Source organism: Scleropages formosus, chromosome 12 (genome assembly GCF_900964775.1).
Source record: "Scleropages formosus chromosome 12, fSclFor1.1, whole genome shotgun sequence".
Lineage (NCBI taxonomy): Eukaryota > Metazoa > Chordata > Actinopteri > Osteoglossiformes > Osteoglossidae > Scleropages > Scleropages formosus.
The window spans coordinates 16,576,266-16,601,914 of NC_041817.1; the positions used below are offsets into that span (position 1 = coordinate 16,576,266).

Genomic DNA, 25,649 nt, shown 5'->3' on the forward strand with positions numbered 1-25,649 from the left:
TGTCCAAAATGGCTAGATGTTCACTTTAAGAGGTATTATGAAAAAAAGCTGTGGGGGTATGACTGATAAAATTGCTCTCAAGTGAATCGCATTAGATCGTGGCTCTAGCTCAGTAGGAGTCAGCTGATGGAAATTGCATTACGCAGACCCCCAGTTCGCCTGAGTTCAGAGCCCGAGTGGCAGCTCCGCGCTCTCTCTGTGAAGCTGTAACTCAAACCAGGCCATAGCCCAGCAGGCGTCCCACCTGACACACGCACACACACGCTCGGTTATATGTCCACACAGAGAGGAGAAATAGGCAACGCTTTGAAACAGTTCCACTTCATTATACCCCCCCCCCCCCCCCCAAAAAAAAAAAAAAATCATGAACCGTGCTTGAGCGTACAGGGATTCACTTGCTCTCACCTGGAATGCACACGATTGCTCACGGTAGAATTTTAAATTAAATGATATTTTCTTTTTAATTTGGGTTCCCGATGGATACTTGTGTGGATTTCCAGCGAGGTTTTCTCTTCCCTGCCTTGCCGCCGCTCCCAAGCGCTCGCCCTGCGCTCGCCCTGCGCTCACCCCAGCTTCGGCTGCTTTCCAACTGCCGATCTCCGCTCGTCTCTCTCATCCCCCTTTCGGAGACGTCCTTCTAGTCTCCGCCGCGTAGCGGGATCTCCGCGCTGCAGCAAAGGGCTCGCGCGCGTTACTAGAATGGCACAATCCGGTCACTTTCCAGGCTCTTCTGCGTCATCTCCCCCGGTATTGGGCCAAATCTATAGCTGATCAATTTAGGAGAGGAGGAACTAGAGCTGTGCACAGGTATAGGTGGTGGTCCAGGAATCGCAGGTACGCGTCCCGCTCAGCTTCGGCATGTAGTCGAATCTCGATCATGCGTACCTGTCCAAACGCATACGCTCGGATATCTGTTTCTCTTCTGGGCGCGCTCTATATCTGTGGAAGCAAGTACGCCTCGGCTACCGTGTTTGCGGCCGTGCCCCATTCGGACCTATGGCCCCGCGTGCGACGACCCTTCGACGTTTCATCGTTAGGAACAATGCAGGTCCGCGCAGCACGAACAGAAGGGAGTTCCTCTAAAAAAAAAAAAAAAAAAAAAAAAAAAGCAGAAGCCGTAGTTTTGCCGGGAAGCCGGTGCGCTGCGCAGGTTCGAGTCCTTCACCGGAAGTCGCACCCCGTGAGCCGCCGCTGCGAACGGGATTCTTCGCGGAGCTCAAACACATTTCCCGCCCCATCCCTGCGGCTGTTTAAAAGGGGCCCTGTTGCGAGGGGTTGGATGTCACCGCGCTGGGGGTACAACATGTCTCCGGTGCATACAAAGCGGCTGCTGTTACCGCTCACCCCCTGCACGCCCCCGCAGCCCAGGTTACGGTTTGGACGAATACAGCCTGAATGACAGATCTGTTCCGTAATGGGATCCGTGCTCGGAACCCTTAGATTACGGCTTCATCACACGCGCGGACAAATATCGACTCTCCTGCTGATAATTATAAGCACACACACGAAATGACCTTGATGATTAGTTCTCTGTTAGACAAATAGTTCAGCCTGCTAAGCGAACTCTACCTTTTCCAAACATTCCTGAACATCTGGGGTTCGGACGGTAGGAACCATTCTGCGGAGAGAAGGAAAGCGCGGTCAGATGTGCTTGGTGTTATACTGGCATAAAATGCATGCGTTCGTAAAACAGACAGCGTCAATATAAGGTCCATGCATTCGAGGTACGTCCGCCGAGACGCTTCCTGCGAATCAAAACGGGCACATTTTTTTTTTTAACCTCCAGCTCTTTAACATGAGAAATACATCCTTTGTATTTAAAGTACTAACATAAACTTTAAATTAATGACAAGACACTTTGCGCTCTGCATTCCAAGCCCCGGGACTTAGAAGAAAAAAAAAAAAAACATATTAATGTAATCGGAACAATTGAAAAAAAAAAAAAAAAGGGCAGCGCAGCAAAAAATGAGCTCATTGCGCCGTCTGACTAAGATTTTAATTATCAGTGTTATTATTTCAGGTGAAGTTGTGGTTGACCAAAGCGGATTGCTAAAATTAATTTGTCTGGAGAAATTTGTTCGCTTTGATGATTAATTGAATTTCTCCAGCGCTTCGTCAGTGATGTGGATGGAAACAGATGGAGCTGGACTGATGACCTGTGTTTTGTGGTTGTGGTTCTCTCTCCCTGGCACCACCCGCAGCACAGACGGTTGCGTGAGTAACTTGTTCGTGCCTCTTGCTCTTGGCCGATTGCTCGGCTGACCAGACCTGACAGCTCCTTACAGATAGGAAGAGGAGCGGCGGTCAGTCAACTGGCTTGTGGCCTCTGCAACGAAGCGACGAAGGGATCTGATCTGGAGAATCATGGTCTGCTCCCCGTTCGTCCTCTCTGAGGGAGTTGCTCCCATGTGCTGGTCATACGTATAATACGGACAGCTCTTCTTAAGATAGGGAGACACTACAGATGTAGCGAACACAGCCGACTGTTGGGATCGGATGACATTATATGAGCTCCGTTATGCAATGGAGAACATCTGAAGACGCTGCTTGGTACTAGGTGTTACCGCTCCCTACATGTCCCTTGAGCCACAGTATCTTCCTGCTTAGCGCTACTCAGCCCAGGTGACTTGGTTTCCCTCCAGGAAGCCGGTCAGCTCTGGATTTATTCAAATATCGCAGCTTGTTTTTCCCTTCCTCAAGGATTGGGGGCCCGTGGGGAAAAAACATGGTGGGGAGGAGCAGCCTTCGCAATCAGATTTCTCAAGCCGATCCAGAATCCTGCAGGACAAGTCACGTTCGACCAACCAAAGCGTTCCCGTGCGTTTCCCCTCTTCGTCTCTCTGACGGCTTCCGGTAGACTCTGGCTATGGCCTACGGGACGGTCGAAGGATCTGCACCTCGATACCTACAGGACCCGATCGCTCATCGCAGCCCAGCAAGATCACTGCGCTCCTTCGCTTGGGGCTGCCCGGTCGTTCCGCAGTCAAGAGGCCCGAAACTGAAAGTCGTACATTCTTGATTTTTGCTCCAGTTTAGTGGAAAGATGTCCTCCCCTCTCTCAGAACTGCTGAATCCCCCTTGGCATTTAAGAAGGGACACTTGTAGACCCCCTTCTGTCCTGACCTCCAAATAGCTCGATAGATGCTGTGATTGAAATCTATCACAATCACTTATATTCAGTAATTTTTATCTGACTCAATTCTACAGGCAGACACCAGAGTGACTCTGAGGTATACATAGTGCTTTGCAGAAAAGTGTCTGCTAAGCGCATAAATGTAAATGTAAACGGAGGCAGGGTGCTGAGCTCGACCATTTCGCCAATGTGGGTGTCCCAGGGCGAGGTGTTACATTTGGAGTAGAGAACTAACAAACACTAACGTGCACACAGCCTCTGGCTGCAGAACATATGCATCGGTTTCCTGTCGGCACCAGGTTCCTGGCTGGTACCTGGGCACAACGAAGTGTGTTTGGCCCTGTGAGACGTGGAGGTGTCAAGTGCTGATCTTTGCCTACCCAAACATGTTCTCCTTCGGTCCTTCTGCGTGTCTACTGGGTGCCAACGTCTCCGGTGATTTATTTATTTTTTTTATTTCTGCTTGAATTACATTTTTCAGAGTCCTTGAAAGGGAGCCCTTCAGCTAACTGCTGTGCCTCTGCGCCTGAGCGCACGTGCGTGCGTGCGCGCAGCACGATGACACAGCGGGTAGCGCCGGTGCCCCGCAGCTCCCGGGCTGCGGTTGCGGATGCGCGTTCGGTCCCGGCTGCGCGCGCGCGGAGTTTGCACGTTCTCCCCGTGTTTCTGTGGGCTTCCCCCGGTGCTCCGCTTTCCTCCCACGGTCTAACGACATCTGCGTCGGGTGTATTGGTGACTCTGCGTTGCCCAGTAGCATGTGTATGTGAGTGAAAATGTGTGTCACCTTGCTCTGCTGTATAGATGGGTGAATGATTACAAGGACTTTAGTACAGTATATCTATGTAGCATGCCTGGGCGGGCTAAGGGCCAGCTGGGGGGGGGGCGGAGCCTCAGCGCCGGATTCTAATCAGGTCCTCTATTTCTTCCCTCGAGCGGACTAGTGAGAGAGAGAGAGAGAGCATGGAGCCTGGACCCCGGAGATGAAGCAGGAGGCCCAGGAAGCACGAGCGAGAGCACACAGCCCCCGATCCCCCGACACCAGTTCCCTGTGCCCCCTTGTCCCTCTGTCCCCTGACCCGTCTACTCATTAATAAAACCCCGTAACGAGCACCGCACGTGACCGTCTCGGCCTCCCTTCCGTTACGATCTAACAGGATAAATCTCTTCGGACCAGTGTGTCAGCTAAGTACACACACACATCATCCGAAACCGCTTGTCCCATACGGGGTCGCGGGGAACCGGAGCCTAACCCGGCAACACAGGGCGTAAGGCTGATGGGGAGGGGACGCACCCAGGACGGGACGCCAATCCGTCGCAAGGCACCCCGAGCGGGACTCGAACCCCAGACCCACCGGTGAGCAGGGCCCTGTCAAACCTGCTGCGCCACCGTGCCCCCCTCAGCTAAATACTAGTTAATAATAAAAAAAAATGTTGCTTTGGAGAAAACCATCTGAAGAGTCACTGTAAATGTGTGCAGCTGTTTTTCTGTATGCATCTGTGTGTCTGTGTGTTTAGTCTCCTGCATGTGCACAAACATGAAGGCATGGATTTGCTGTATATCCCAGCGTTCATATCCGCATGCATGTAACTCCCTGCCCTCTGTGCGTCACTAGTGTCTAAAATTCAGACCCGGGTGCAGAATTCCAAGCATCTGCCTAGCTGTCTGGAGCTGGTGTGGTGGACCAGCTGCCCATGAAACACCCCCCCCCCCCCTCCCCGCGTGCCTTTTCCTCTCCTGTCCCAGCATTCCTCCAGCCATTACTGGAAATAAGGTGGCTGGGGGAGGCAGGCTGAGTCAGTATGACCTCCCCGGATCCTGACCGTGATGTCTGGATGATTTGTGGAGAAGTAATGTGTAGGACGGCCACCGCAAAGCTCTCAAAGGCCCCGGTTCTTCCCTCTGCCTTCTCCTCTTTTCAGAGCTGACCCTGAATTTTCTAGAAGGTTCAGCCTGCGTGTTTTTCATCCCGTCGGCTGCGGACGGAAAAAAATTCAGATGTGGATTCACACCCAGGGCCACCACATCTGCGCCACATTAAACTGCTTCCTTTCGCCTCTCCGCTTAAAGACTCGCTAATTTTCTGGAGCTCGTTGGTCTGGCTGCACGGACAAATTTTTTTTTTCTCCTCCCCTAAAAGTTGCCGTTACAGTTTGATTAATTTCTTTTCAGCAGGAAATCATTATATTGTAAACCGAGTTGCTATTGACTTTTTTCTTCCTTTCCTAGACCTAATTCCGTTAATTCGGCAGCGGTGACGTAATGGCTGGTGAGATGGAAATCATATGTGTGTGGCCCCATCGCGCTGCAGCCAAACAACATACGCCGACCTCATGCAGTGTGTTTTGTATGCGTGTGTGTGTGTGTGTGTGTGTGTGTGTGTGCGTGCGTGCGTGGGAGAGGGAGAAGGAGAGGGAGCAGAAGGGCGCTGGAAGATGGCAGATGTGTGAACTGGCATGCAAAGACAGGCAGCGCAGCTGTATAGAATTACAGCGAAGCGCGCGTCTGTGCCAGGACCTGCAGTTCTGGTACGAGCTGCCAGGTGCCGTGTGAGCAACGGAGCCGTTGAGAGAGGTAGCGAGAGATGGCGGGAGAGCTGGAGAGAGAGAGAGAGAGAGAAGGAGGTGGTGCTTACAAAGAGGAGGGAGGCAGTGGGGGGGCAGGGGGACTGGAAAGGGGTGAGGGAGGGGAAGGAGAAGGTGTTCGGCGGGAGAAGGCGGGGGGGCGGAGGGGGGATGGAGGCCCCGGGCCTGAAAGGGGGTATGCCTTGCATTGTGGGATACCACAGCAGACACATTCCCATATGACCTCAGTATGAGTGGCACGCACATTCTGAGCTCTCTCCGTGCCCAAAATCAGCAGGCAGGCAGGCAGGCAGGCAGGCACCCATGACGCTGTTCTCCGTGTGGGCTGCGATGGCTTGTTTGTTTGCGCAGCTCCCTTAGCAATTTCGCTGCAAACGTACATCCACGGTTAATACGCCGCCGGATCTCCGCAGGACGCCGGTTCCAAACGATCGTCAGCCAGCGCGTTTTTCACCAGATTCCCTTACGACACGGAGCGCCTCGTATTTTGGAAAACGGAATTAGGCGCAAAACATGTCCCCCCCCCCGAAGAAAGTAAACTCGAGATGTGCGGTAACGCGGCGGTGTCTTTCTCGTTCTGTTCCCTGCATCTGTTGCTCTCGCACACAGACGGTTCACGCTCTGGATACAGCAACGTCACCCGGTGTAATTCGGCCGCAAAGCGAACATCCGCTGCGGAACGGTTCCTAATGGCCACGGATAACATTTAATGAGCGATCCTCTCGAACGCGGGGACCGAAGGCCCTCGGCTCGCTCGACGCTCCGCTTCGAGATGCGGCAATGATGGCGGCTTTTATGACCGCAGCGCCCGCTTGCTGCAAAGCTGCCCCTCCTGCCAAGGGTGTAGCAGTCTGTGGGTTAACTGCCTCCGAATGGAAGGTCGGGCTGCAGATTAATGACAGAGTCTCCGCTGCGGATTGTTGCCAAAGCGAGGCACGGCTGTGACTGCACCAGCCCCGAACGCCTGCTCGCAATGAATGTCGTCTTCGACACTCTGCGAGACACGGCGGAGCGCTCCGGTGTCCGTAGCCATGAGCAGGCTTAACGCCGGGGCGGCGTGAACCGTATTAGTGCGAGTCTTCGGCGACGCGAACGAGGGGGGATGAGAAGCGACCCACGTTAACGTTCAGAGAGATGCGCAAGATTTACCGCGCTGAGCATCGCAATCGCATATTTGTCGCCCACGCGATGCCGTCTACAAGAAATGACGCGTAACACTCTACGGCTCCATAGTGTTCCCCAGACAAGTGTGAAAGGCTTGGAGGGAGCGCCCAGGAGGCCCCCGCTGAGCGGTGAAATGCACGGGCTGCTGACGGAAAGCTCCGTTTTCCCCTCTTGCCTAGCGGGACACACCCATGAGGCCTCACTCCCGTCCGGATTGAAACGCCGGCAGCACATGGCGGAGGCTAGGTGTCATGTTGGCTCCTGCTGCCCCCTGTCGGCGAGGATGGAAACGGCTTGCTTAGCGCACGTTCGCAATGCCGTCGTTTTATTGATTGGGTGCGGTGTTCGAACCCAGCCGTTATATCCCAGGAGCGCGAGAGGTTCTGCTTCTCACGCACTTCGCTTCGTTCGGTCCTCTTTGAGTCTGGTTGGAACACGAAGGGACACTCGGTGATGGATGTGAGGATGTCGTACACGGGGATACGGGGGGTGGCAGCCCTAACCTGGTTTGTAGTTGGGCAGTTCGCTGACTCCTGGCCAGGTCTCCTCTGTAGGAACTCCCAGGACCTGTAGGCCAGACAGCAGAGAAACAGAAACAGTTATGCTCAACAGTTACTGCCTTTGGCCCCAAAGGTTGCAGGTTCGATCCCCACCTCCCTGTAGTATCCTTGAGCAAGGCACTTACCCTAAATTGTTCCAGTAAAATTACTCAGCTGTATAAATGGGTAAATAATTTTAAACTTGTAACTGTAATAATTGTAACATTACCATTGTAAGTCGCTTTGGAGAAAAGCATCTCACACACACACACACACACACCATCTGAAACTGCTTGTCTCATACAAGGTTGCAGGGAGCTGGAGCCTAACCCAGCAAAACAGGGCAAAGGGCTGGAGGGGGAGGGGACACACCCAGGACGGGACGCCAGTCCATCACAAGGCACCCCAAGTGGGACTCGAACCCCAGACCCACCAGAGAGCAGGACCCGGTCCAACCCACTGCACCCCCGCGCCCCCCACCAGCTAAATGTAATAATATATAAGAATAATATATATCACAAGGCATTAAAGCATCGCACTGGTCGCAGGTTCCTGTAACTGAGGTGATCTAAGGAGAGTGCAACGTATAGAAGGAAGAAAACCGGTAGCTTTGTGGTTAACACACATATTGATCCGAATGTTGCCGGAGCAAGATTGCTATTGTTGAGAAGTGCGGTCAAGTCAATATCGAGCACATAAACAGAGTGCCTCCGGAGCGCTTCGACCTCCACTTGGGTCCTTGAGCTGGAAAGCGGCGTGTCCATTGGAGCTGTATTTAATTAAGCAAATCTCTTGATCCTAATTGTTCAAATTTAACTACACAACTAAATCACTGCAGGAAATAAGAACTGAGCGAGTGAGGATGTGCTGTAGGAGCTGTTGTCGCAGGTCAGATAGGCGGCAGAGAGAAGCAGCTGTGTGGAATAACAGGTGTGTGTGTGTGTGTGTGTGTGTGTGTGTGTGTGTGTGTGTGTGTGTGTGTGTGTGTGTGTGTGGTAGGGTTATACTCACCGCCCAGATCTTCTGCAGCTGCTCAAAGACATGTGTCACACCGGGAAATGCCGGAGTCCCCTGGAGCATTTCGATAAAAATGCAACCCGCACCCCTGCAATAAGAGAGTGCAAAGCTGACTATGGCTCAACAGGTTGGAGTTCAGGCAAGGCCACACACAGACACTGTAGGATAATGCTTCTGTTGAGACATCACAGAGAAGCCTTTGTGGTGGAACACTACATCTTAGGCAAGAGGTGTGGGATCCTGCAATTTACACACACACACATTATCTGAACCGCTCATCCCATGTGGGGTTGCGGGGAGCCGGAGCCCAACCCGAAAACACAGGGCGTAGTGCTGGAGAGGGAGGGGACACACCCAGGGCAGGACGCCAGTCCGTCGCACGGCACCCCAAGCGGGACTCGAACCCCAGACCCACCGGAGAGCAGGACCCGGTTCAACCCACTGCGCCACCGTGCCCCCCTCCTGCAATTTACAGTATGTATCGATCCATCCTCTTTCTCCAAATGATGCTTGTCTTGGTCTCGAGCCTATCCCAGAAGCATAGAGTGCAAGGCAAGATACACCCTGGAAGGGACACCTGTCCATCACAGAGCACCCACACTGACTCACACGTTCACACACCAAGAGCCTTTCGCATTCATAAATTCAGCTGAGAACATCTTTGAACTGTGGGAGGAAACCAGAGCAGCCAGAGAAAACTCGCGCGTAAGTTCCACACAGACTAAGCTAAATCACAACCCACATCTGAACCTACAGCCCAGGAACTGTGAGGCAGCAGAGCTACCCACTGCACCACTGTACCATCCCCTGGTTGGCTATATTCAAAGCTATCTTGAATCGTCCCAGTATAAATTGAAATAAACAGCAGTGGATTAACCTTTTATACGTTTAAAAAATCCGTGAATGATTTATGCGCCTTTGTAACTTTTTCTCTTGTATTGTACTTGTAAATGCCATTCGGTTACGTAAACTGCACAGAAACTAAAATTGCGCTCTTGTTATTGAATAAAAGCACATTTTCAGCGATAAAATAAATTCATAACAGAAAACGCGTTTGATCCCTTTTCAGCTTTGGAAAACACATGTGAGCCGACACTTTTAAAAAAAGTCATAAATGCAATATCTTAAATCTCTCTCATGCTTGGCACCGCCTGCGAAACTTGTTCCCGGTGTTATTACTATGCAGGGCGATCTACATGCAGGACTCATTTCGGCAGTATTTATTTATATGTTTGTTTACATCGTTGCACCGGCTATGGATGGAAAAGCGGTCCTTCTTATCGACGTCCAAACATTTGTTTTCAATGACGGCAACGAGACGTTCATCAACGCGTGTCCTCCGCGGCCAAAGAAGTAAAAGTTTTTCACGAGACATTATCTGTTTAGCTCGGAGACATTTCTAACTGTGGAAAGAGGGGTGTAAAGGTGTCCGAATGCCCAAGTGGCTTAAAATTTACGTTACGGAGAATTCGAGGTCTGTCACTGGGCCGTGACCGCGCTTGCGTCTAGCCCCGGGGGTCGCGTGCGGTCGCCTGGCCCTAACCCACGTTCTCTCGGGCTCGATGGTCGCCTCACCAGATGTCCAGAGCGGTCGAGTAGTCGGTGGAGCCCAGCAGCACGTCCGGTGGCCGGTACCACAGCGTCACCACTTCAGAGGAGTAGGTCTGGCTGGGGATGGACTTGGAGCGCGCCAGCCCTTGAGAACAAACCCGTGCGACTACGGTTAGCGGGGCTGAAGCTGGAGCGCCTTCAAGCGCCGCCGTCTCCTATTCATTAACATCGCTTCTAATCGGTTAGGACGGGGGACCGGCCCGGAGCCCACGGCTCGCGACCCGTCTCATCAAGAGCCGGGACCTCGCACGCTCGTTCGGGTCTTCTGAAAACAGGAAAATTGTTAGGACACGTATGTAAATTTCACTTTCGAAGAAAGGAGTTGGCATGTGAGTCCTTCTCCCTTTATTGGGCACACTTGTATATTTAAATTGCATATTTGTATCTGACTCGCATTGATTCACTTAACAGACACTTTTCTCCACAGCGACTTCCAGTGAACACTGTGCAGTAGTATTTCATGCACACGCACACACACATTAACTGAAGCTGTTTCTCTCAAGTTGTCACATCCACGGCCACAGCACAAGCAGCAACACCTGAATCCGCACTAGCTCATGAGTAATCACTCACCCTATAAAGGCCCTCTTCAGCTCCCGTACCGTTGCGGAATCTCGTTCGGGACAACCGCCCTTCCTCGTGTTACTACACTCCTGCTCTGTCCACGATCGCCGATTTTTTTTGACTCCTTGCTTCGTTCTCCGACCACGTCCATGGATCCTCGTTCCTGTCCCGTTCGCCGATCGACCAACCCTTCGTCCGTCCCTGGTTTTGAGAACTCGCCTCTTCCCTCAACTTCTGACGAACAACGCTGCACTTGGATTAGGCCGTCCCGTCTCCCTGTGTTCCGCGTGACACAAGTGGGGTCGCGGGGAACCGGAGCCGACCCGGTAACACAGGGCGTAAGCCCGGAGGGGGAGGGGACACACCCAGGACGGGACGCCAGTCCATCGCAAGGCACCTCAAGCGGGACTCGAACCCCAGACCCACCGGAGAGCAGGACGCAGCCGAACCCGCTGCACCACCGCGCCCCCGAGAGTAGTATTTCACCCCCACCTTTCCACCCAAAGTGTTTTGCAACACGAGACACGGTGCATACAGTCGCTCATCTGCACCAGTGAAATACACTCTCTCACACATACAGACGCTATGAACAATTTAGAGTCATCAATTCACTGGCAAGCATGTCTCTGGACAGCAGGAGGACATCCACACAAACACAGGGAGAACATACAAACTCCACGCAGACTAAGTGGAGGGTCAGTCCCACTTTCTGTGTCTCCAGGGCACCTACAGTGGTGCCTGAACGTGTTGCATTTGCCACATTTCTTCGAAACCCAAAAGTACCATGCCTTTGCCTTTGAGAAATCTGGTGCTCCGTGCATACGTTTGATTTCACAGTTCTCACAATGATGGCGTGTGTGTGAGAACATGCTCTGAAGGGGAGTGCACAAGGAGAAGAGTCTCAGAGGTGGACCATGTCAGAGCCTACGTTAGCCCTTGGGAACCCATGAGTAGAGGAGAAGGGTTAGCCTCAGGGCAGCGTAGCTGGAAGGGCCACACGCTCCCATCTCACCCTCAGTTGCACTGGTGAGATCTGCTGGCTGCTGGACTGAGAGCTGGATTTCACTTCCACTGGCAGATCAGAGAACTCTGAGCTCCAGCTCCCCCGGAGCCTGCTGAAACACTCTGTTTTGGCTAAGGGATGGCTCACGAGGAGTTCATGAGTGTGGACTGAATGATGCCAAGCTTGGCCGTATCTTTCAAGTTCTCACTCTCTCGTCGAGTGCTAGAGAGCAGAAGAAAATCTGTCGTCGTGTCCAGAAAGAAGCTAAAAGTGTCTTAATTTGACCGTCACATGAAAGATGCCCAGAACGTGCTGTTTTCTGTGAGCACTCTGTGTTCTACCTTTTCACTCCCTTTTTTAGGGAAGCTGTTTGAGAGCCTGATCTGCTCTGGAGCCGTAAATTCCAGATGCCTTTAAGCCAGAGTCATTACAACGCACCTGTCCGGCTGCAGAGATGATCAGAGGAGAAAATGACGATACCAGGGAAAAGTGTGAGACTTGGGCAATTCTTGTACGGGACAAACTGGAAAGATGAGTCAAAGCAATGCAATCCACTGTCCTACGTCTCTGGGAATTGCTGCAGAACCATTGGGAAGACACGTCAGCTCATTTTCTGCATGCCAAATCTGTAATAAGCTTATGCATTATTTTAAATAATCGGGACCAAAAAGAACGAGCAACCGAACCTAGAACACACTTCCCAAGCTGTCCTGAAAGTCCTCGGGCCAGCTGCCTTTCCGGTCTGTGAGACGGTCCTTTCAGCGTCCACAGCAGGCCATCCTTGCTCAGTCAGGACACCGAGAGCTGTCCATCAGGGAAACCCTGCCTCGTGCCCCGGGCCGTACCATCCACCAGCTCTCACTAGTGTCTTGCAAAGCGTACAGAAAATTTGCATAGATTTCCTACACTCTTTCACGGTGCCCGCGTCCTTCAATGAGCCCTTTCTCTAGGGTACCTACCAAAGTCAGCCAACTTAAGCTCGCCCAGGTAGCTGATTAGCAGATTCTGAGGTTTGAGGTCCCGATGCAGGATCCTCCTCCTGTGGATGTAGGATAGGCCCCGGAGCAGCTGGAACATGAAAATCTGGCAAAGAAATACAGAGGAGGTCAGAGTAGAGGAGATGGATGAGTGGAAATATGGGGAAAGGGTGGCGGACACATGGCGCTTCGGAACTCAGTGTTGCGGCAGATTTGAGTAAAAAATAAATAAGCAGCAGTGTGGATGTTTTTCTCGCTATTTGTCTATTGCTTTAGGCCTGCGAGGGAGTGGGCTGTGGGCTATGGGTCACTGAAAGCATTTTCTCTGGAAATCAGTTGGATCCCATTCCAGAGCCTTGTTCCAGATGCTGGCCTTTTGATCTCTTGTACCTGCTTCCTATTTCCCAGACCTCCCACGTAGCCAGTGTCTGGGGGTCTTCTGAGCGGGCCCCGTTAGGAGGGAAGTCTCCTCCAACCGTACGCATGCGGTCAGGCCGCTTTGGCCTTTTCTGTCAGCTGCGGCTGAGCGGGCAGGTCTTCCAGAAAAGCCTGGCGCACATCAGCACCATCATTACTACCGCAACCCAGCCCGTGGCCGGATCTCTATCCCAGAAGCCTAGCTAGGCCCTGAACGCCGCTCCTCTTTGTCCCCTCAGACAGAAGCAGGCTAATCGTCTTGATGTCTGTCACGGGTTCTCAACACTTTGGGCATCAGCAGCGTCCGCACTTGCACTGCTTTGGAACTGGGATGCACCCGGAGCAGAACTCTGTGAGGTGTCCTTGGTACGTATCCGGATTTGAGATTGTGGAAGTGATGCGGAACAGAGGTCTACGCGTGATTCCTAGCAGTTGGTCTCCGAAGGAGACCGGCGCCCCATTTGGGAATAACTCTTACCCTCACGTTGTAGGAGTGTAGCCCCCCAGGGTGCTGAGTCATGTATTGGGCTAGATCTGTTTGCTGGGAGAAAGTCCAGCGAGAAAGAGAGAGACAGAGAACATTAACAAGGTAAACATGTAGAACTGACAGAGCAACTCAAATTCTCGAGGGAGGAGGGAGACGGGGTCCCTAAGAAGGGGGCGCTGCGCACTCACCACATACTCAAAGACGAAGGTGAGCGACTCCCGCGTGTGGATGATGTCGTGCAGCAGGACAATGTTGGCGTGTTTCAGGCCCTTCAGCAGGGAGGCTAGAGAGGCGGGAGGTCACGGCAGTGAGGGCTCGGACGGCGGCGCACGGGCCCTGTTTCCGGCACTCTGGCTCATCTGACTGTTGTTCATCTCTAGCAGGAGAAATGGGCTCCGAGTGCCCCACCTCCACCATTCAGCACTATTATGTTCTCTTGAACTGCTTGTCCTGATTTTGCTGATTAAACTTATGGTTCACATTAATGCCAAAAACAGTTCCAGATGTTTTGTACTTTCAAATCAGCACATTCTGTTATTAATATCTTTTTGCCTAACCAAAATAACATATAGCAGCTAGTTACGTGTTTTACTGCAGCGATTCAGGGTAACCACCTTGTTCAGAGGAACTTCAGGGCCCCACCTGGGACATAAAGCAGCAGCCGCCGGGTTGCATCTATATTTTACCTTCTCGAATGGCCGTGAAAGGGACGCCCTCTTCGGTCTTCATGCGTATCACCTTCAGAGCCACCAAGTGACCGTTTATGCTGAGCGGAGAACAAGAGGAGTCAGCAGGGGGAAGATTTAAGAGGAACCCGCTGCTCAGCGTTCCCCGCAAAGCTCGCATGAAACGAGGGCGCTGGCAAAGCTTTCCCGTGCGGCCTGCGCGAGGAGCACATTTATCCTCAAACACCAGTCTCAAAATACTCCCTGATACTTCCGTGCCAAAGACGCCAAGTTAAACCGCAGCGCTTGGCAGCACGGTCGCCATGGCGCTTATTCAGCCTGCGCTGCATGTGTGCTATGCCCCCGGGCATCACGGCAGCAGGCCTGGCCTTACACTGTCAGTGAGAGAGAGAGAGAGAGAGAGAGAGAGAGAGAGAGAGAGAGCAGGCGGACGGGCCCAGGGCTACTGATTTGCGGCCTGTGTGTGCCCCCTAAAACGGATCGTCTAGAAGAACATCGGCTCAGTCGCACGCGGCGAAACGAGCGCGGATAGTATCCCGAACACTCACCGACTTATTCCTTTGTACACGGTGGCGTAAGTTCCCTCTCCCAGCTTCTCCAAGTTCAAGTAAGACGTGGCCGTTCCAAACTGCAGACCGGTTTTCTGCCACGACGCAAACAAATACGCACTGCCATCAGCCCCTTCCAACACAGGGCTCTGTAACACTGAAGCGGTTCGTTTTTTACAGCCAGCAACGATGGAAACCCGGGATGTTTCACGGGCGACGCGTTTAAACTGGAAATCCATAGCGCCCCCTGGTGCTCACCCATTGGAATTCCTGTTCGAAGCTCTTCCCTCCTAAAGGGTCGCTGTTGCTCCGTGACCTTTGAACTCGCAGTCGGCGGACCTGTAGCGTGTGGAACCAGTGAGGCTGGGGCTCCGAAGAGAAAGGGGCCTCCGTCGGGCCGCCGAGCTGGGAGGGAGAAAGCGGGAGAAGTTAAGAGACCGGCTTGAGCGACGCGGGGACGGAGGCCGACGGCGAGAGCGACAGCGAGAGACAGCGCTACCATCCGGCTGTGGGTATGTGAGAGAGACAAACAAAGAGAGCGCGTCTCCGTGCCTCCGCGTTCGCCGCCGCCACCGCCGAGCTGTACCCACGAGCCAATTTGAGAAATGTCTAACTTTGTAGAAAAAGGTGTGACGGCTCATCCCGAAGCACCGTGGCCATTTTTAGACGTTTCTCTCCCGGCACGGACTGCGCCGTTGGCAGGCAAAGCAAAGAGAGCATTTCGGCAGAGGAGGAGAGGAGTGTGCAAGCGAGAGATAAAGCAAATTGGACCGGCGGCTCGAGCCCGCGCCTCGGAAGGAGCGCGTTCTGCAAGCTCTGCAGATGTAAAAGCCGACGTCGGCAGGTGTCCGTAAACCTCTCTCCCTCGGGGGACCGTGCGCTCTGAGGAATTGCCTCCATTTCCATCCTGCGGACGCCTGCCGTTTTACGGGGCACGCCTGTTTGTTATTACAACGTGGCTTGCGGGAGTTAACGGTGCCTTCTGCTCGGCAGGATCGACAGGAGTGGCCACCGGCAGCACCGGGGCATTCCGCCAGCCACGTTTCGGGTCGACCGAGGTGAGGCCCGGAAGCGATGGAGCACTAAGTCATCTGGGTAATGGAGGTGCCGCCTTCCTCTCCTTCACAGGTCATCCTTTCCGTCATATTAATTTGGTTTTTTGATGCCTCGTCGTTTAGCAGCTCGGCTAACGCGCCAACGCAGACCTTAGAGGGTCGGCCAGCCTTACATCAGCATTCGTGGTGGGAGACCCTGCTGGAGCAGCAAGGACCAAAGCCCAGCTTGGCCCATCTCAGCTATACAGACAGACATGGTTCTCTGTACCTCTAGAGTAGGTAGCTGTGTTGACACCCCCTTCCCGCTCTTCACCGACGGGTCATCTTTCGCCTCTGCGCCTCCTGCTTTCTCTGTCTGGCAGCAGCAGCAGCAGCACCTCTGGACGCATGCGAGTCCTGCCACCCAGACCCTCCTTCCCAGCTCCTCCATGGTGTCCTCCCTTCCCCGGTCTGCCTCCCTCTGGCTCTCTCCCTCTCTCACCCTCCTGTCTCGTCTCTTGTAGCAATGGCCCCGAAGCTCATATGACCAGCATGAGCCCCATGCCCGGCATGGTCCCATGACTCAGTCGTCTCGGAGTAGGAAAAAAAAATATAAACATGTGCTCTCATTCACTGGAACAAGGGGGTCTATTCATGTGCAAGTATCAGTGACACATAGTGAGGAAGGATGAGACAGGAGCAAGAGCGAAGACCATGAGGCAAGAGGCATTTCCAACCAGGGATAAGACATTAGCAGGTGTTGGAGAACCAGCTCTCGCATCTGTCATTGTACCGCCTCGGAATCCTTGGACAGTCCAGTCCATCAAGGGTCCCAAAATCCAGACTCTCTGCACATTGTTTATTTGTACTCCAACCAAGTAGCAAGACAGTTACTCTTGTGGAGTCTTTGGAGATTTTCAGAACTCTCTCACACACTCACACACACACACACACACACTGTCTGAAGCCACTTGTCCCAAGCATGGTCACAACAAGCCAGAGCCAAACCAGGCAACACAGGGCTGGAAGGGACACACCCAGGTTGGGACGCCAGTCCATTGCAGGGCACCCCAAGCAGGACTCGAACCCCAGACCCCCCCACACAGCAGGCACCAGCCAAACCCGCTGCGCCACCACACCCCCCCATCACAAAGTAAAACTCACTAATTTCATAATATTAGGATTTTTACGTGACAATACCATTATAAATCATTGAAGTTCTAAACCAAAACAAGGAATCTTACGTTGCTTGTAAAATTCATTCACTTTTATAGAAATTATACAAATGAATGTCATATAATGATACAATAAATTTCGAATTGTGATTTGACTATACCTGCAAACATATTTTGATCGTCATTTCTAACAATCCACTTCTCTAGCATATTACAGGAATTATGATTCCGTTCCTTAGCAACCCTTCCCTTGGCTTGGCCCCTGATGAAGTTGAACGTAACCGATGAATGTCGTTTCTCTCTCTTCACGCCGCGGGGACAGCCGAGAGTTCTGTCCTCCACGTTTGCTGCAGTTCTCGGCTCGTCTTACCAAGAGCGGCCGCTTCCAGTTACGACCAACAAGCCGCCGGGCCATCGCCTTTGCGTCTCGTGTTTGTTCGAGCCGTCCCCGTGACGTTCTCCGGACCGGAGGGATTATCCGTGACCGCTCCAAGGGTGACTTACGCTCGAGGAAACTGCTGCGGTGCAAGACCATAAATGAGAACCATCTCTTTGCGTACCCGGCGAGGAAACTCTATCGAGACAGCTGGCCAGATGTGGAGCCACCATGAATATGGAAATAGTAATAATGATAATAATACTGTACTTGTCTTATATTTTTGCGTACAAGTCGGCAAACCGGACACATGATTTCAGTTACGCATCTTCATCGCTGCTATGCAGTAAAAGTGACTTTATACCATCCCTACAGCGTACTGTTCTAGTTATAGGAAAGACTGGAACGAGAAATACGAGTTATGTTTGAATTCTTCGTTACGACGAGACCAGGACAACCGCGTTGCGGAAGATCCTTTCAGACAGGTAAGAGGTGAGCCTGACAGGTGACACGGGGACCGGGGCAGGCGGATCCTCGCGCGCGGTGGCCAGCGCTAGCGTGCGTGTGGAAGTGTGGTTTCCGCGCTTCTATGCCCCCCTCCCTCTGCGTTTGTGTTTATGAGAGCGCGCAGCAGGCAAGCGAGCCAAACTCCGTGGAGGCAGGCCGCGGTTTTATATAGAGGAGCTCCGAAAGCGAAAACAAGCCGGAATCACGCACGCGAGCCGCGGTGGCAGGCCTGTGCGTGTGAGAGGCCGCCTGGCTCTCGGTGTCCTGCGGAGACCCGCGGAGACCCTCGCATACCTGCCGGTCTGGGAACGCTCCTTTTACGATCTGCGGCTTCCCTCCTCGACCGTGTTTTATTTCGTTTCCCCCTTTTGTGTTTTACAGCCCCGCACTTGTTGACATTTCTTCACAGCGACACGCAGATGCCGGCGCGCGCGGCGTTTTCTGTGCGCTTTAGCCGCGCTGACGGTGCAACCGAGGCCGCTAATGGAGCGTAGCAGCAAGTAATTGAAACTCTACTCAGCGGCTGTCGTTAACCGAACCGCCGAGGGAAGAGACCGGGAGGGAGATGAGCAGAGGGGAAGGAGTGCAAATGGGTGTAAAACTTGTTCCTGAGCAGCTTTAAAGACCGCAGCCTCTTGCAGAATGAGCTCTGCTGCATGCAGGCAGGCAGGCGGTTTAACGGCCCGTGGAGATGGCGGTTCTGGGGCGGGAGGACTCTGGGAGAGACAGATCGTTTCTTGTATGAGACTGAAGACGAGCGGGTGGAAGAGCGCGAGCGAGAGAGAGAGCGCTCAGGATGACAGGAACATGCTAACGGACAGATTGGCCATCTGAGGGCAAGCGAACGCTCCGCCAAGAGGATCAGAGTGTGACAGTTAGTGATGGCAGACAGGCACGGCGAGGTGAAGCGAGCGCTCGGAAGAGTCGGCCGTGATGGAAGAGCAAGTGCTCAGAAGGTTGGCAGCCCGCTGGCAAAGGAGCGAGCGAGCGCTCGAGAGACGGTCATGGCGTCTGCAGAGAGGCCATCTAAGACCACGTTCCAGGCAACGTGATGGTGGACCTCAGTTTCTGCTATGCATCATTTGAAATAATCAATGACGTAAATCAAACTGTTTTTGCATTATCTCTTTGAAGAATGTGAAGTATGCTTAGGGGGCATGGTAGTGCAGCTGGTTTGGCTGGGGCCTGCTTTGTGGTGGGTCTGGGGTTCAAGCCCTGCTTGGAGTGCCTTGTGGAGGACTGGCATCTCATCTGGGGTGTGTCCCCTCCTTCTCCAGCCTCATGTTGCCAGATTAGGCTCCAGCTTGCTGCAGCCCCACTGGGGACAAGCAGCTGTAGACATTGTGTGTGTATTCACATTTATTTATTGAGCAGGCACTTTTCTCCAAAGCAACTTCCAACAAACTTTACGTAGTGTCATCAGCCCACACACCTTTTACTGCGGTGACTTACACTGTTAGAGACACTACTTACAATGTGTCACTCATCCATACATCAGTGGAACACTCTCTCTCTCTCTCTGTCAGTCACACACTATGGGGGAACCTGAAGAGCATGTCTTTGGACTGTGGGAGGAAACCAGAGCACCCAGGGGAAACCCACACAGACACAGGGAGAACATGCAAACTCCACACAGATAGGGATTGAACCCATGTCCTCTCGCACCACCCAGGCTCTGTGAGACAGCAGTGTTACTCACTGTGCCGCTGTGCCACCATGCTGCCCCCCGTACCGGGTATGTGAAGTATGCTTTATGGGTGGTGAATTTTCTAATGAAAGTGATTAAATGAGGAGTTCTCATGTCCCGTCTCCCTCGCCCTCTCCATGCACCTCTCGTCTACGCCACTTTGCTTTCACGGCAGAGGCAAGGCAGCTTAAAAGGGTGTTATTTAACTTTTGATCTTTCTCTTGCTTCTGTGTCTTAGCTTTGTTAACACAAGCACTTATGTTAAACGATCTCTATTTGAACTTAGTTGAATTAAGAGGGAGACGGGAAGGAAAGGAGAGCGGGTTGGATTAAGAACAGGAGAGAAGAAGGATCTTCAGAAAGGGCTGAGAATTAGGAGGTATTTAGAGACAGAGGAAGACGAAACCTTGGCAATAAGGAATGGATCCACTCCTTTGCTTTTCAAGTCGTTATTTGAGCAATTATTCTTTCTCTGGCTTTTTCAAGGAACGCCAGCGCTTTGCAAAGGTCAGTCGCATCAATGTGCTTCAGCAGATATATCAGCACCTCAGGTGAACTTCACACTCTGAGAAGTTGAGGCGTGTAAGTGCTCAGCAGTAGACTGATCTGTCACTTTAATCCATGAGTCACTGCCATGTGAGCAGGAGGACTATCCACAATCAGTGTTCTACTGAGATACCAGTGTGCTGCTTGGATGCTGGTTTATTATTCATACTTCAGAGTATCAGTGCATTTCGTTGTTTCAGTGATTCCTGAAGAATTCCTGAGGAATGGCTTACCTCTTCATAGCCCAGGTGCCTTTGCTTCAGACCTGGGAAAAAGAAGGTGGCAAGAAAACACCATGAGCCCCATCGATAAGCAAATGTGCACGTTGAACAAAAATGAGTGAGCATGCAAAGCTGAAGAGGAATCCAAGGCCTGTTTCAGAGCCTCATGCAATAGGGAAATCCTGCACATTTTGCTGCGTGTGTTGCAGCTTATGGATCCTGTGATCGCCAGGCAGTCTGGCAGATCATGGTTTGAGCTCTAATAATCCGGAAGGGCCGACTGTGCCGGTGAGGAACTGGATGGAATCGGGATTCATACAGTCTCTCGGTGTCTTCATTAAAACAAAAAACACTTGCTTGAGTAACCCTAAGCATCCTTCTAGAAGAGAAACCTCAAAGTGCCCAATCACAGATAAAATCTCGCAGCAGAAGCCCCGATACCACAAAACAGGGTAGTGTCCCTGGGTGCCATTGGAGCAAGGTTTTAGGAAGCTCTGCAGAAATTGGGCATGCGGTCATGGCTAATCAACATCAGAGCTTGGAAGACATCCAGCTGCGGTTCCGCTACTCAGACACTCCTCTGGGGAAGGCTTGTTCGGCACTGTTAGCCTAATGAATTGTGAAACTTGGGCCAGAGGGGTACAGAGAGCAGCGTGGGAGAGAAAAGAGTGTGGTTTCATATTGTGATGTACGTCCATGGCGAGCAGCTTGCGGCTTTTCAGCGGTGTGGGTCTTCGTGTGGTCTTATGCTGCGCACAGCGGCTGCTTGGGTGGGATCCTTGGTGAATGAGTGTGTGGTCTTTGTAGTGTGTGCGGAGGGATGCAGGTGTGCCGTCTTTGTAGAACGTGTGGATAGGCATAGGTGTGATGCAGGCTCAGCGATATCTACAGATGTGTATGCTGTGTTTCTTTCGCCACAGATTCCGGATACCGCGATCGCATCGTTTCTCTCTGGTCACAAACACAACCGCATTTGAACGCACCGGCTATAGACTTTCAGTGGCTCTTCACGCTTCCCGTACCCCCGTTGTTCCCAGACAAGCCGACACACCACACCTCCTCAAAGGCAAAGTCTATATTTCAGGGTAATTACCATTTTCCTCACAATCTGGCTATCAATCATGAGCAAGCAGCACATTAAGACTCATCGTATAACGCTCATTGAAGAAACTATGGAAAGTGCTGAACATGTACTATCATACACACACATTCTCAGAACCGCTTGTCCCATATGGGGTCACGGGGAACCGGAGCCTAACCCGGCAACACAGGGCGTAAGGCCGGAGGGGGAGGGGACACACCCGGGACGGGACGCCAGTCCGTCGCAAGGCACCCCAAGCGGGACTCGAACCCCAGACCCACCGGAGACCAGGACTGTGGTCCAACCCACTGCGCCACTGCACCCCCTACATAATAACAATTATATCTATTTGATCAATTACTATTGTCACGTCCACACCCACAACTCAGTCGACTGCACCTGACTCCAGTTCAGCACCTACCCTTTAAAAGACACTCCGCAACTCCCAGACCTTTGCGGAATCTGGTCAGGGACAACCGCCCTTTCTCGCGACTCTTCGTTCACAAGCATCGCTAGCTCTTCGTTCACGTCCTCCGGTTTCTGACCCTTCGCTTCGTTTCCCGACCGCGTCCACGGATCCTCGTTCCTGTCCCGTTCGCCGTTCGACCGACCCTTCGCTAAGCCCCTGACCTCGCCCATGGATCTTCGCTCTGACCCCGACCTCCGATCGACCGACCCTTCGCCTGTCCCCGACACCGAGAACTCGCCTCATCCCTCGTCTCCGGACGAACGACGTTGCGCTTGGGTCCGGCCGTCCCAGGCCCCTATGTTTCGCGTGACGACCTTATTGAAAGTTACTTAAAAGTTTGCAGACCGCAACGGGAATAGGTTCACAACTAAGGCAGTTTGTTTTGACGCCACAAAGGAACGGTGCTAACAAAAAAACGTTTTTATACCTTATGCTCCTGAATTAATCTCAAACCTTTATCGTGTTAGACATTTTAGATGTCACTACGGCTATAATACAGTTATGAGGTCAGAGTGAACAAAAACAAGCCTGGGCAGGAACCCATGAAGGGACAGCGGCGAAAAACTTCCTCCTTTTAATTTCGACCGGCCCGTCTGATCTCTCCGCAGGAGATCCGACGGAGCCCTCGCTCCGCTCGACTCGCACCTTCGGGGCGGCCAGGCGGAACCAGACTGTTTGTTCCAGCCGCGCAGCTGTGGCGCTGCAGCGGAGGACGGGATAAGGATCTGTCGTAATTCATTTCCAGCCCGCTCCCTCCCTCTCTCCTTATCAGCATTCGTGAGGCGACGCAGGCGCGCGGGCGGCGGCGTGTCACGCAGAGCGAGACTCTCCCGCCCTCCCCGTCAGTCGTCTCCGGCTCCACCGAAAACAGCAGCAGATGCACCTGTGGCCGCGGCTTCCCGGCGGGGATCGACCTCTGACCTCTGAGGGGATGCGGCTGTGTCTGCAGCCTGTTGTGCGCGGTGCCCGGCTACTAGTGGGATGAGGAACCTGGGAGAAATTAATGATTGTTTTTATTGACTGCAGCCCCTGCGCGTGTGAGCCCCTCACAAGCCGTAAAAGGGATTTCGGACGTTTGCTTATCATAAACGTTCCCTGATAAAAATACCCTCTTGCGCAATCTTACCACGTTGCTTAGGGGACAAAATGGGTTTCTCACCTTTCACTTTTGATCTGTTGGCTAAGTATTGGCCAGAGGTGCAGCTGCTGGAGTTGAATACGCAAAAAAAGGGAGGAAGCAAAAACGGGAATCTGAGAGCTCTCGGCTGCACTCGTCTAAACAAAGAGATGGAAGGAGGTTTCTTCAGCTGCGAGGCATGCACTCCAGACAGGAGAATGCTAGTGTGTGTGTGTGTGTGTGTGTGTGTGTGTGTGTGTGTGTGTGAGCGGATGCAGTTCCTCACCACTGGACAAAGTGCGTGCACCATTAGCTGTGTGTGTGACAACAGCGTGAGCTGAGCTCTAATGGAAGACTGGAAGACTCCCTCACCAACACTGCAGCCCTATAGAACTGGGGGGGGGGTGGGGGGTGCGCAGTGTGGTCCTTAAGGATCAGCATCATTTAGTTGACCCCCACCCCCGCCGAGGCACTTGGCCACCTCCGTGACAGTTGTGATTGATTTCTCTGATTGATGGCCCTGCTAATTGATTGGTCCTGTTTCTCTATGACCCCAGCTTTCCCAAAGAGCAGCGCGGGTTGCATCGCCGTGCTGGAATCGACGAGCATCACATCTCTGTCGCGGCGAGCAACACTGCACCGTGTGCTTGCACGCCTCCACTGTGCTGGCTGTGATGGTTGTGCTTTACTTCTGCAGCTCGGGCCGATGCATTATTCAGCAACGGCAGGTTGGAGCCGGCCTTCCCAGCATCCCGCAGCCCGGATTTATAAACCCGTCCTGGCCCTCGGACCCTTACCCGGCCCCCCGCGCCCACCTCAACGCACACAGCCAGCTATCCTCTGAACCCGCCACCGCTCGTCTCCCACCCTTCCCGCCCCACAATCACTGCGTGTCTCCCTTGTGCCCCCTGCCAATTGCCCTGTAGGGTCCTCTGCGGCTCTGCATCACATATGTCAATCAGCGGCGCGTCTGGAGGCACCCGAAGCACCGGGACGAGAACGCGTCGGCACCTGTCGTCAGGCAGCAGGCAGCGTTGCACATGGAACAATGCGTTACGCCGCCAGAGCTCCGCAACTCTGAGATGTATGATAACAACAATAAAAGTGATAATGATGATGGTAATAAAGCACAGACAAGTTCCTCCACTGTCACACCGTCACAGGCGCCGGGTCCCAGCGTGCTGCCATTGCCGTGGCATCACGATGTGCTCACCTAGGCGATGAAACGCCTCTGTTGCTGCCTGACGCAGGCTCTGCATCCTCGGGCTTCTTGAGAGCACTAGCTGGAACCTCGCTCTTTTTGGAGCATCCTCAGTGCCCCCCGGAGCACGCCTGCCGGACGCTCATGCCACCCTCCAGTAAACACTGCGGACGGCAGCCTAGCAGAGTATTCCTCCTCCGAGCGCCGTGCCGACTCTCGAGCTCCCAGAAAGGAGTAAAGCAGCTCTCACTCTCAGTTCTCGGCTCCTTCCTTCTCTCTCTCTCTCTCTCTCTCTCTCTCTCTCTCTGTCTCTCTCTCTCGCTCGCTCGCTCTGGGGATGCTGCACTGTCTCTGTCTGCTGCTGTCCCTGCTGCTAGGAAGAGCCACCAGCCAATCAGAACAGACAGCCAAGAGCCATCATCCAATCAGCAGAGACACACAAGGAATGAGGGGGGTTCGAGATTGTTTTTAAAAAAGTTTTCAGGGCTTAATTCAAGGTGCGCTGTGTTTTTATATGAGTTCAGGGAAACTCCGGGGACAGAATGTGTTTCCTGTGAAGCTTCGTCCAACCTTTGGGTTTTTACCTTGGGATATGAAACTTGATATTCTCGGGAGGTTTCGCATCTCAGAAATGCGGAAAATTTGATATGGATATTGAATAATCAGACACCCTGTAGGTAAATGACACAGCAGCAGTGAAACGATTGACTGCGAAATCTGGAATGTAAGGTGGTAGCAATGAACATGCCACTTAATTTGACCGCTTGAAAACCCCTCAAAGTTCTGTGCTGATTCTGATTTAAAAAGTATTTTCTGATGGTTTGATGCAATCCTGTTGAACTGAAAAGTACTGGGCTAGTAAAATGTGCCCGGGATTGCCCAGGATTTTTGGCATCCTGGATTTTTTTAATGGAAAATTGTTTATTTTTCTGCATTTTATCAGTCCCTTCTGTAAAATCACCTATAGAGTTTGTTGTGACAACTTCTTTGTACTATTATGAGTAAAATTTGGTGGTGGTGCAGTGGGTTCAGCCAGTGCCTGCTGTGTGGGGGGTCGGGGGTTTGAGCCCTGTTTGGGGTGCCTTGTGATGGACTGGCATCCTGTCCTTTGGCCTTCCGCCCTGTGTTCCTGGGTATGCTCCAGCTTGTTGTAACCCCACTCAGGAGATGTGATTGTTCATGTTGGTTGGTTGAATGAATTTGATTTGACTGATTTGTACGTTAAAGGTGGGGGCAGTACAGTGGTGCAGTGGGTAACAATGGTACCACACAGCTTCTGGACTGTCAGTTTGAACCCAGCTCGGTCTGTGTCAAGTCTGCATGTTCTCCTCATGTTGACATGGATTTCTTCTGGGTGCTCTGGTTTCCTCCCACAGTCCAAAAATGTGCTTCAGGCTAACTGGTGACTGAATCGTTCTTACTGAGTGTAGGTGTGTTTGTGTAGCTACCCTGAGACGGTCTGGCATCCCGTTCAGGGTGCACCCCTCTCAACGTTGCACCCAGTGA

General features: G+C 52.6%; 2 protein-coding genes across 4 annotated transcripts in view; one reads left to right on the plus strand and one right to left on the minus strand.

The window, feature by feature from the left end:
* The window catches only part of cdk15 (cyclin-dependent kinase 15), a 30,905-nt gene extending 6,479 nt beyond the window's left edge, over positions 1-24,426 (minus strand). The window contains exons 1-12 of one of the 2 annotated variants that reach the window (XM_018729571.2): positions 24,156-24,426; positions 20,288-20,319; positions 14,988-15,134; positions 14,730-14,824; positions 14,182-14,261; positions 13,684-13,778; positions 13,487-13,549; positions 12,574-12,697; positions 10,012-10,132; positions 8,431-8,524; positions 7,384-7,447; positions 1,570-1,618 (exon numbers count right to left, since the gene is read on the minus strand). In XM_018729571.2, coding sequence (XP_018585087.2) covers positions 1,570-1,618; positions 7,384-7,447; positions 8,431-8,524; positions 10,012-10,132; positions 12,574-12,697; positions 13,487-13,549; positions 13,684-13,778; positions 14,182-14,261; positions 14,730-14,824; positions 14,988-15,134; positions 20,288-20,319; positions 24,156-24,201 — 1,010 coding nt within the window. In that variant the 5' untranslated portion in view covers positions 24,202-24,426. Of the gene's footprint in view, positions 1-1,569; positions 1,619-7,383; positions 7,448-8,430; positions 8,525-10,011; positions 10,133-12,573; positions 12,698-13,486; positions 13,550-13,683; positions 13,779-14,181; positions 14,262-14,729; positions 14,825-14,987; positions 15,135-16,052; positions 16,637-20,287; positions 20,320-24,155 lie in introns of those variants that run through there. The other variant, XM_018729570.2, reaches the window with a different exon arrangement.
* Positions 1-25,649, plus strand: part of mpp4a (MAGUK p55 scaffold protein 4a) — an 81,603-nt gene that overhangs the window by 41,506 nt on the left and 14,448 nt on the right. The gene's annotated exons all lie outside the window — the stretch shown is intronic.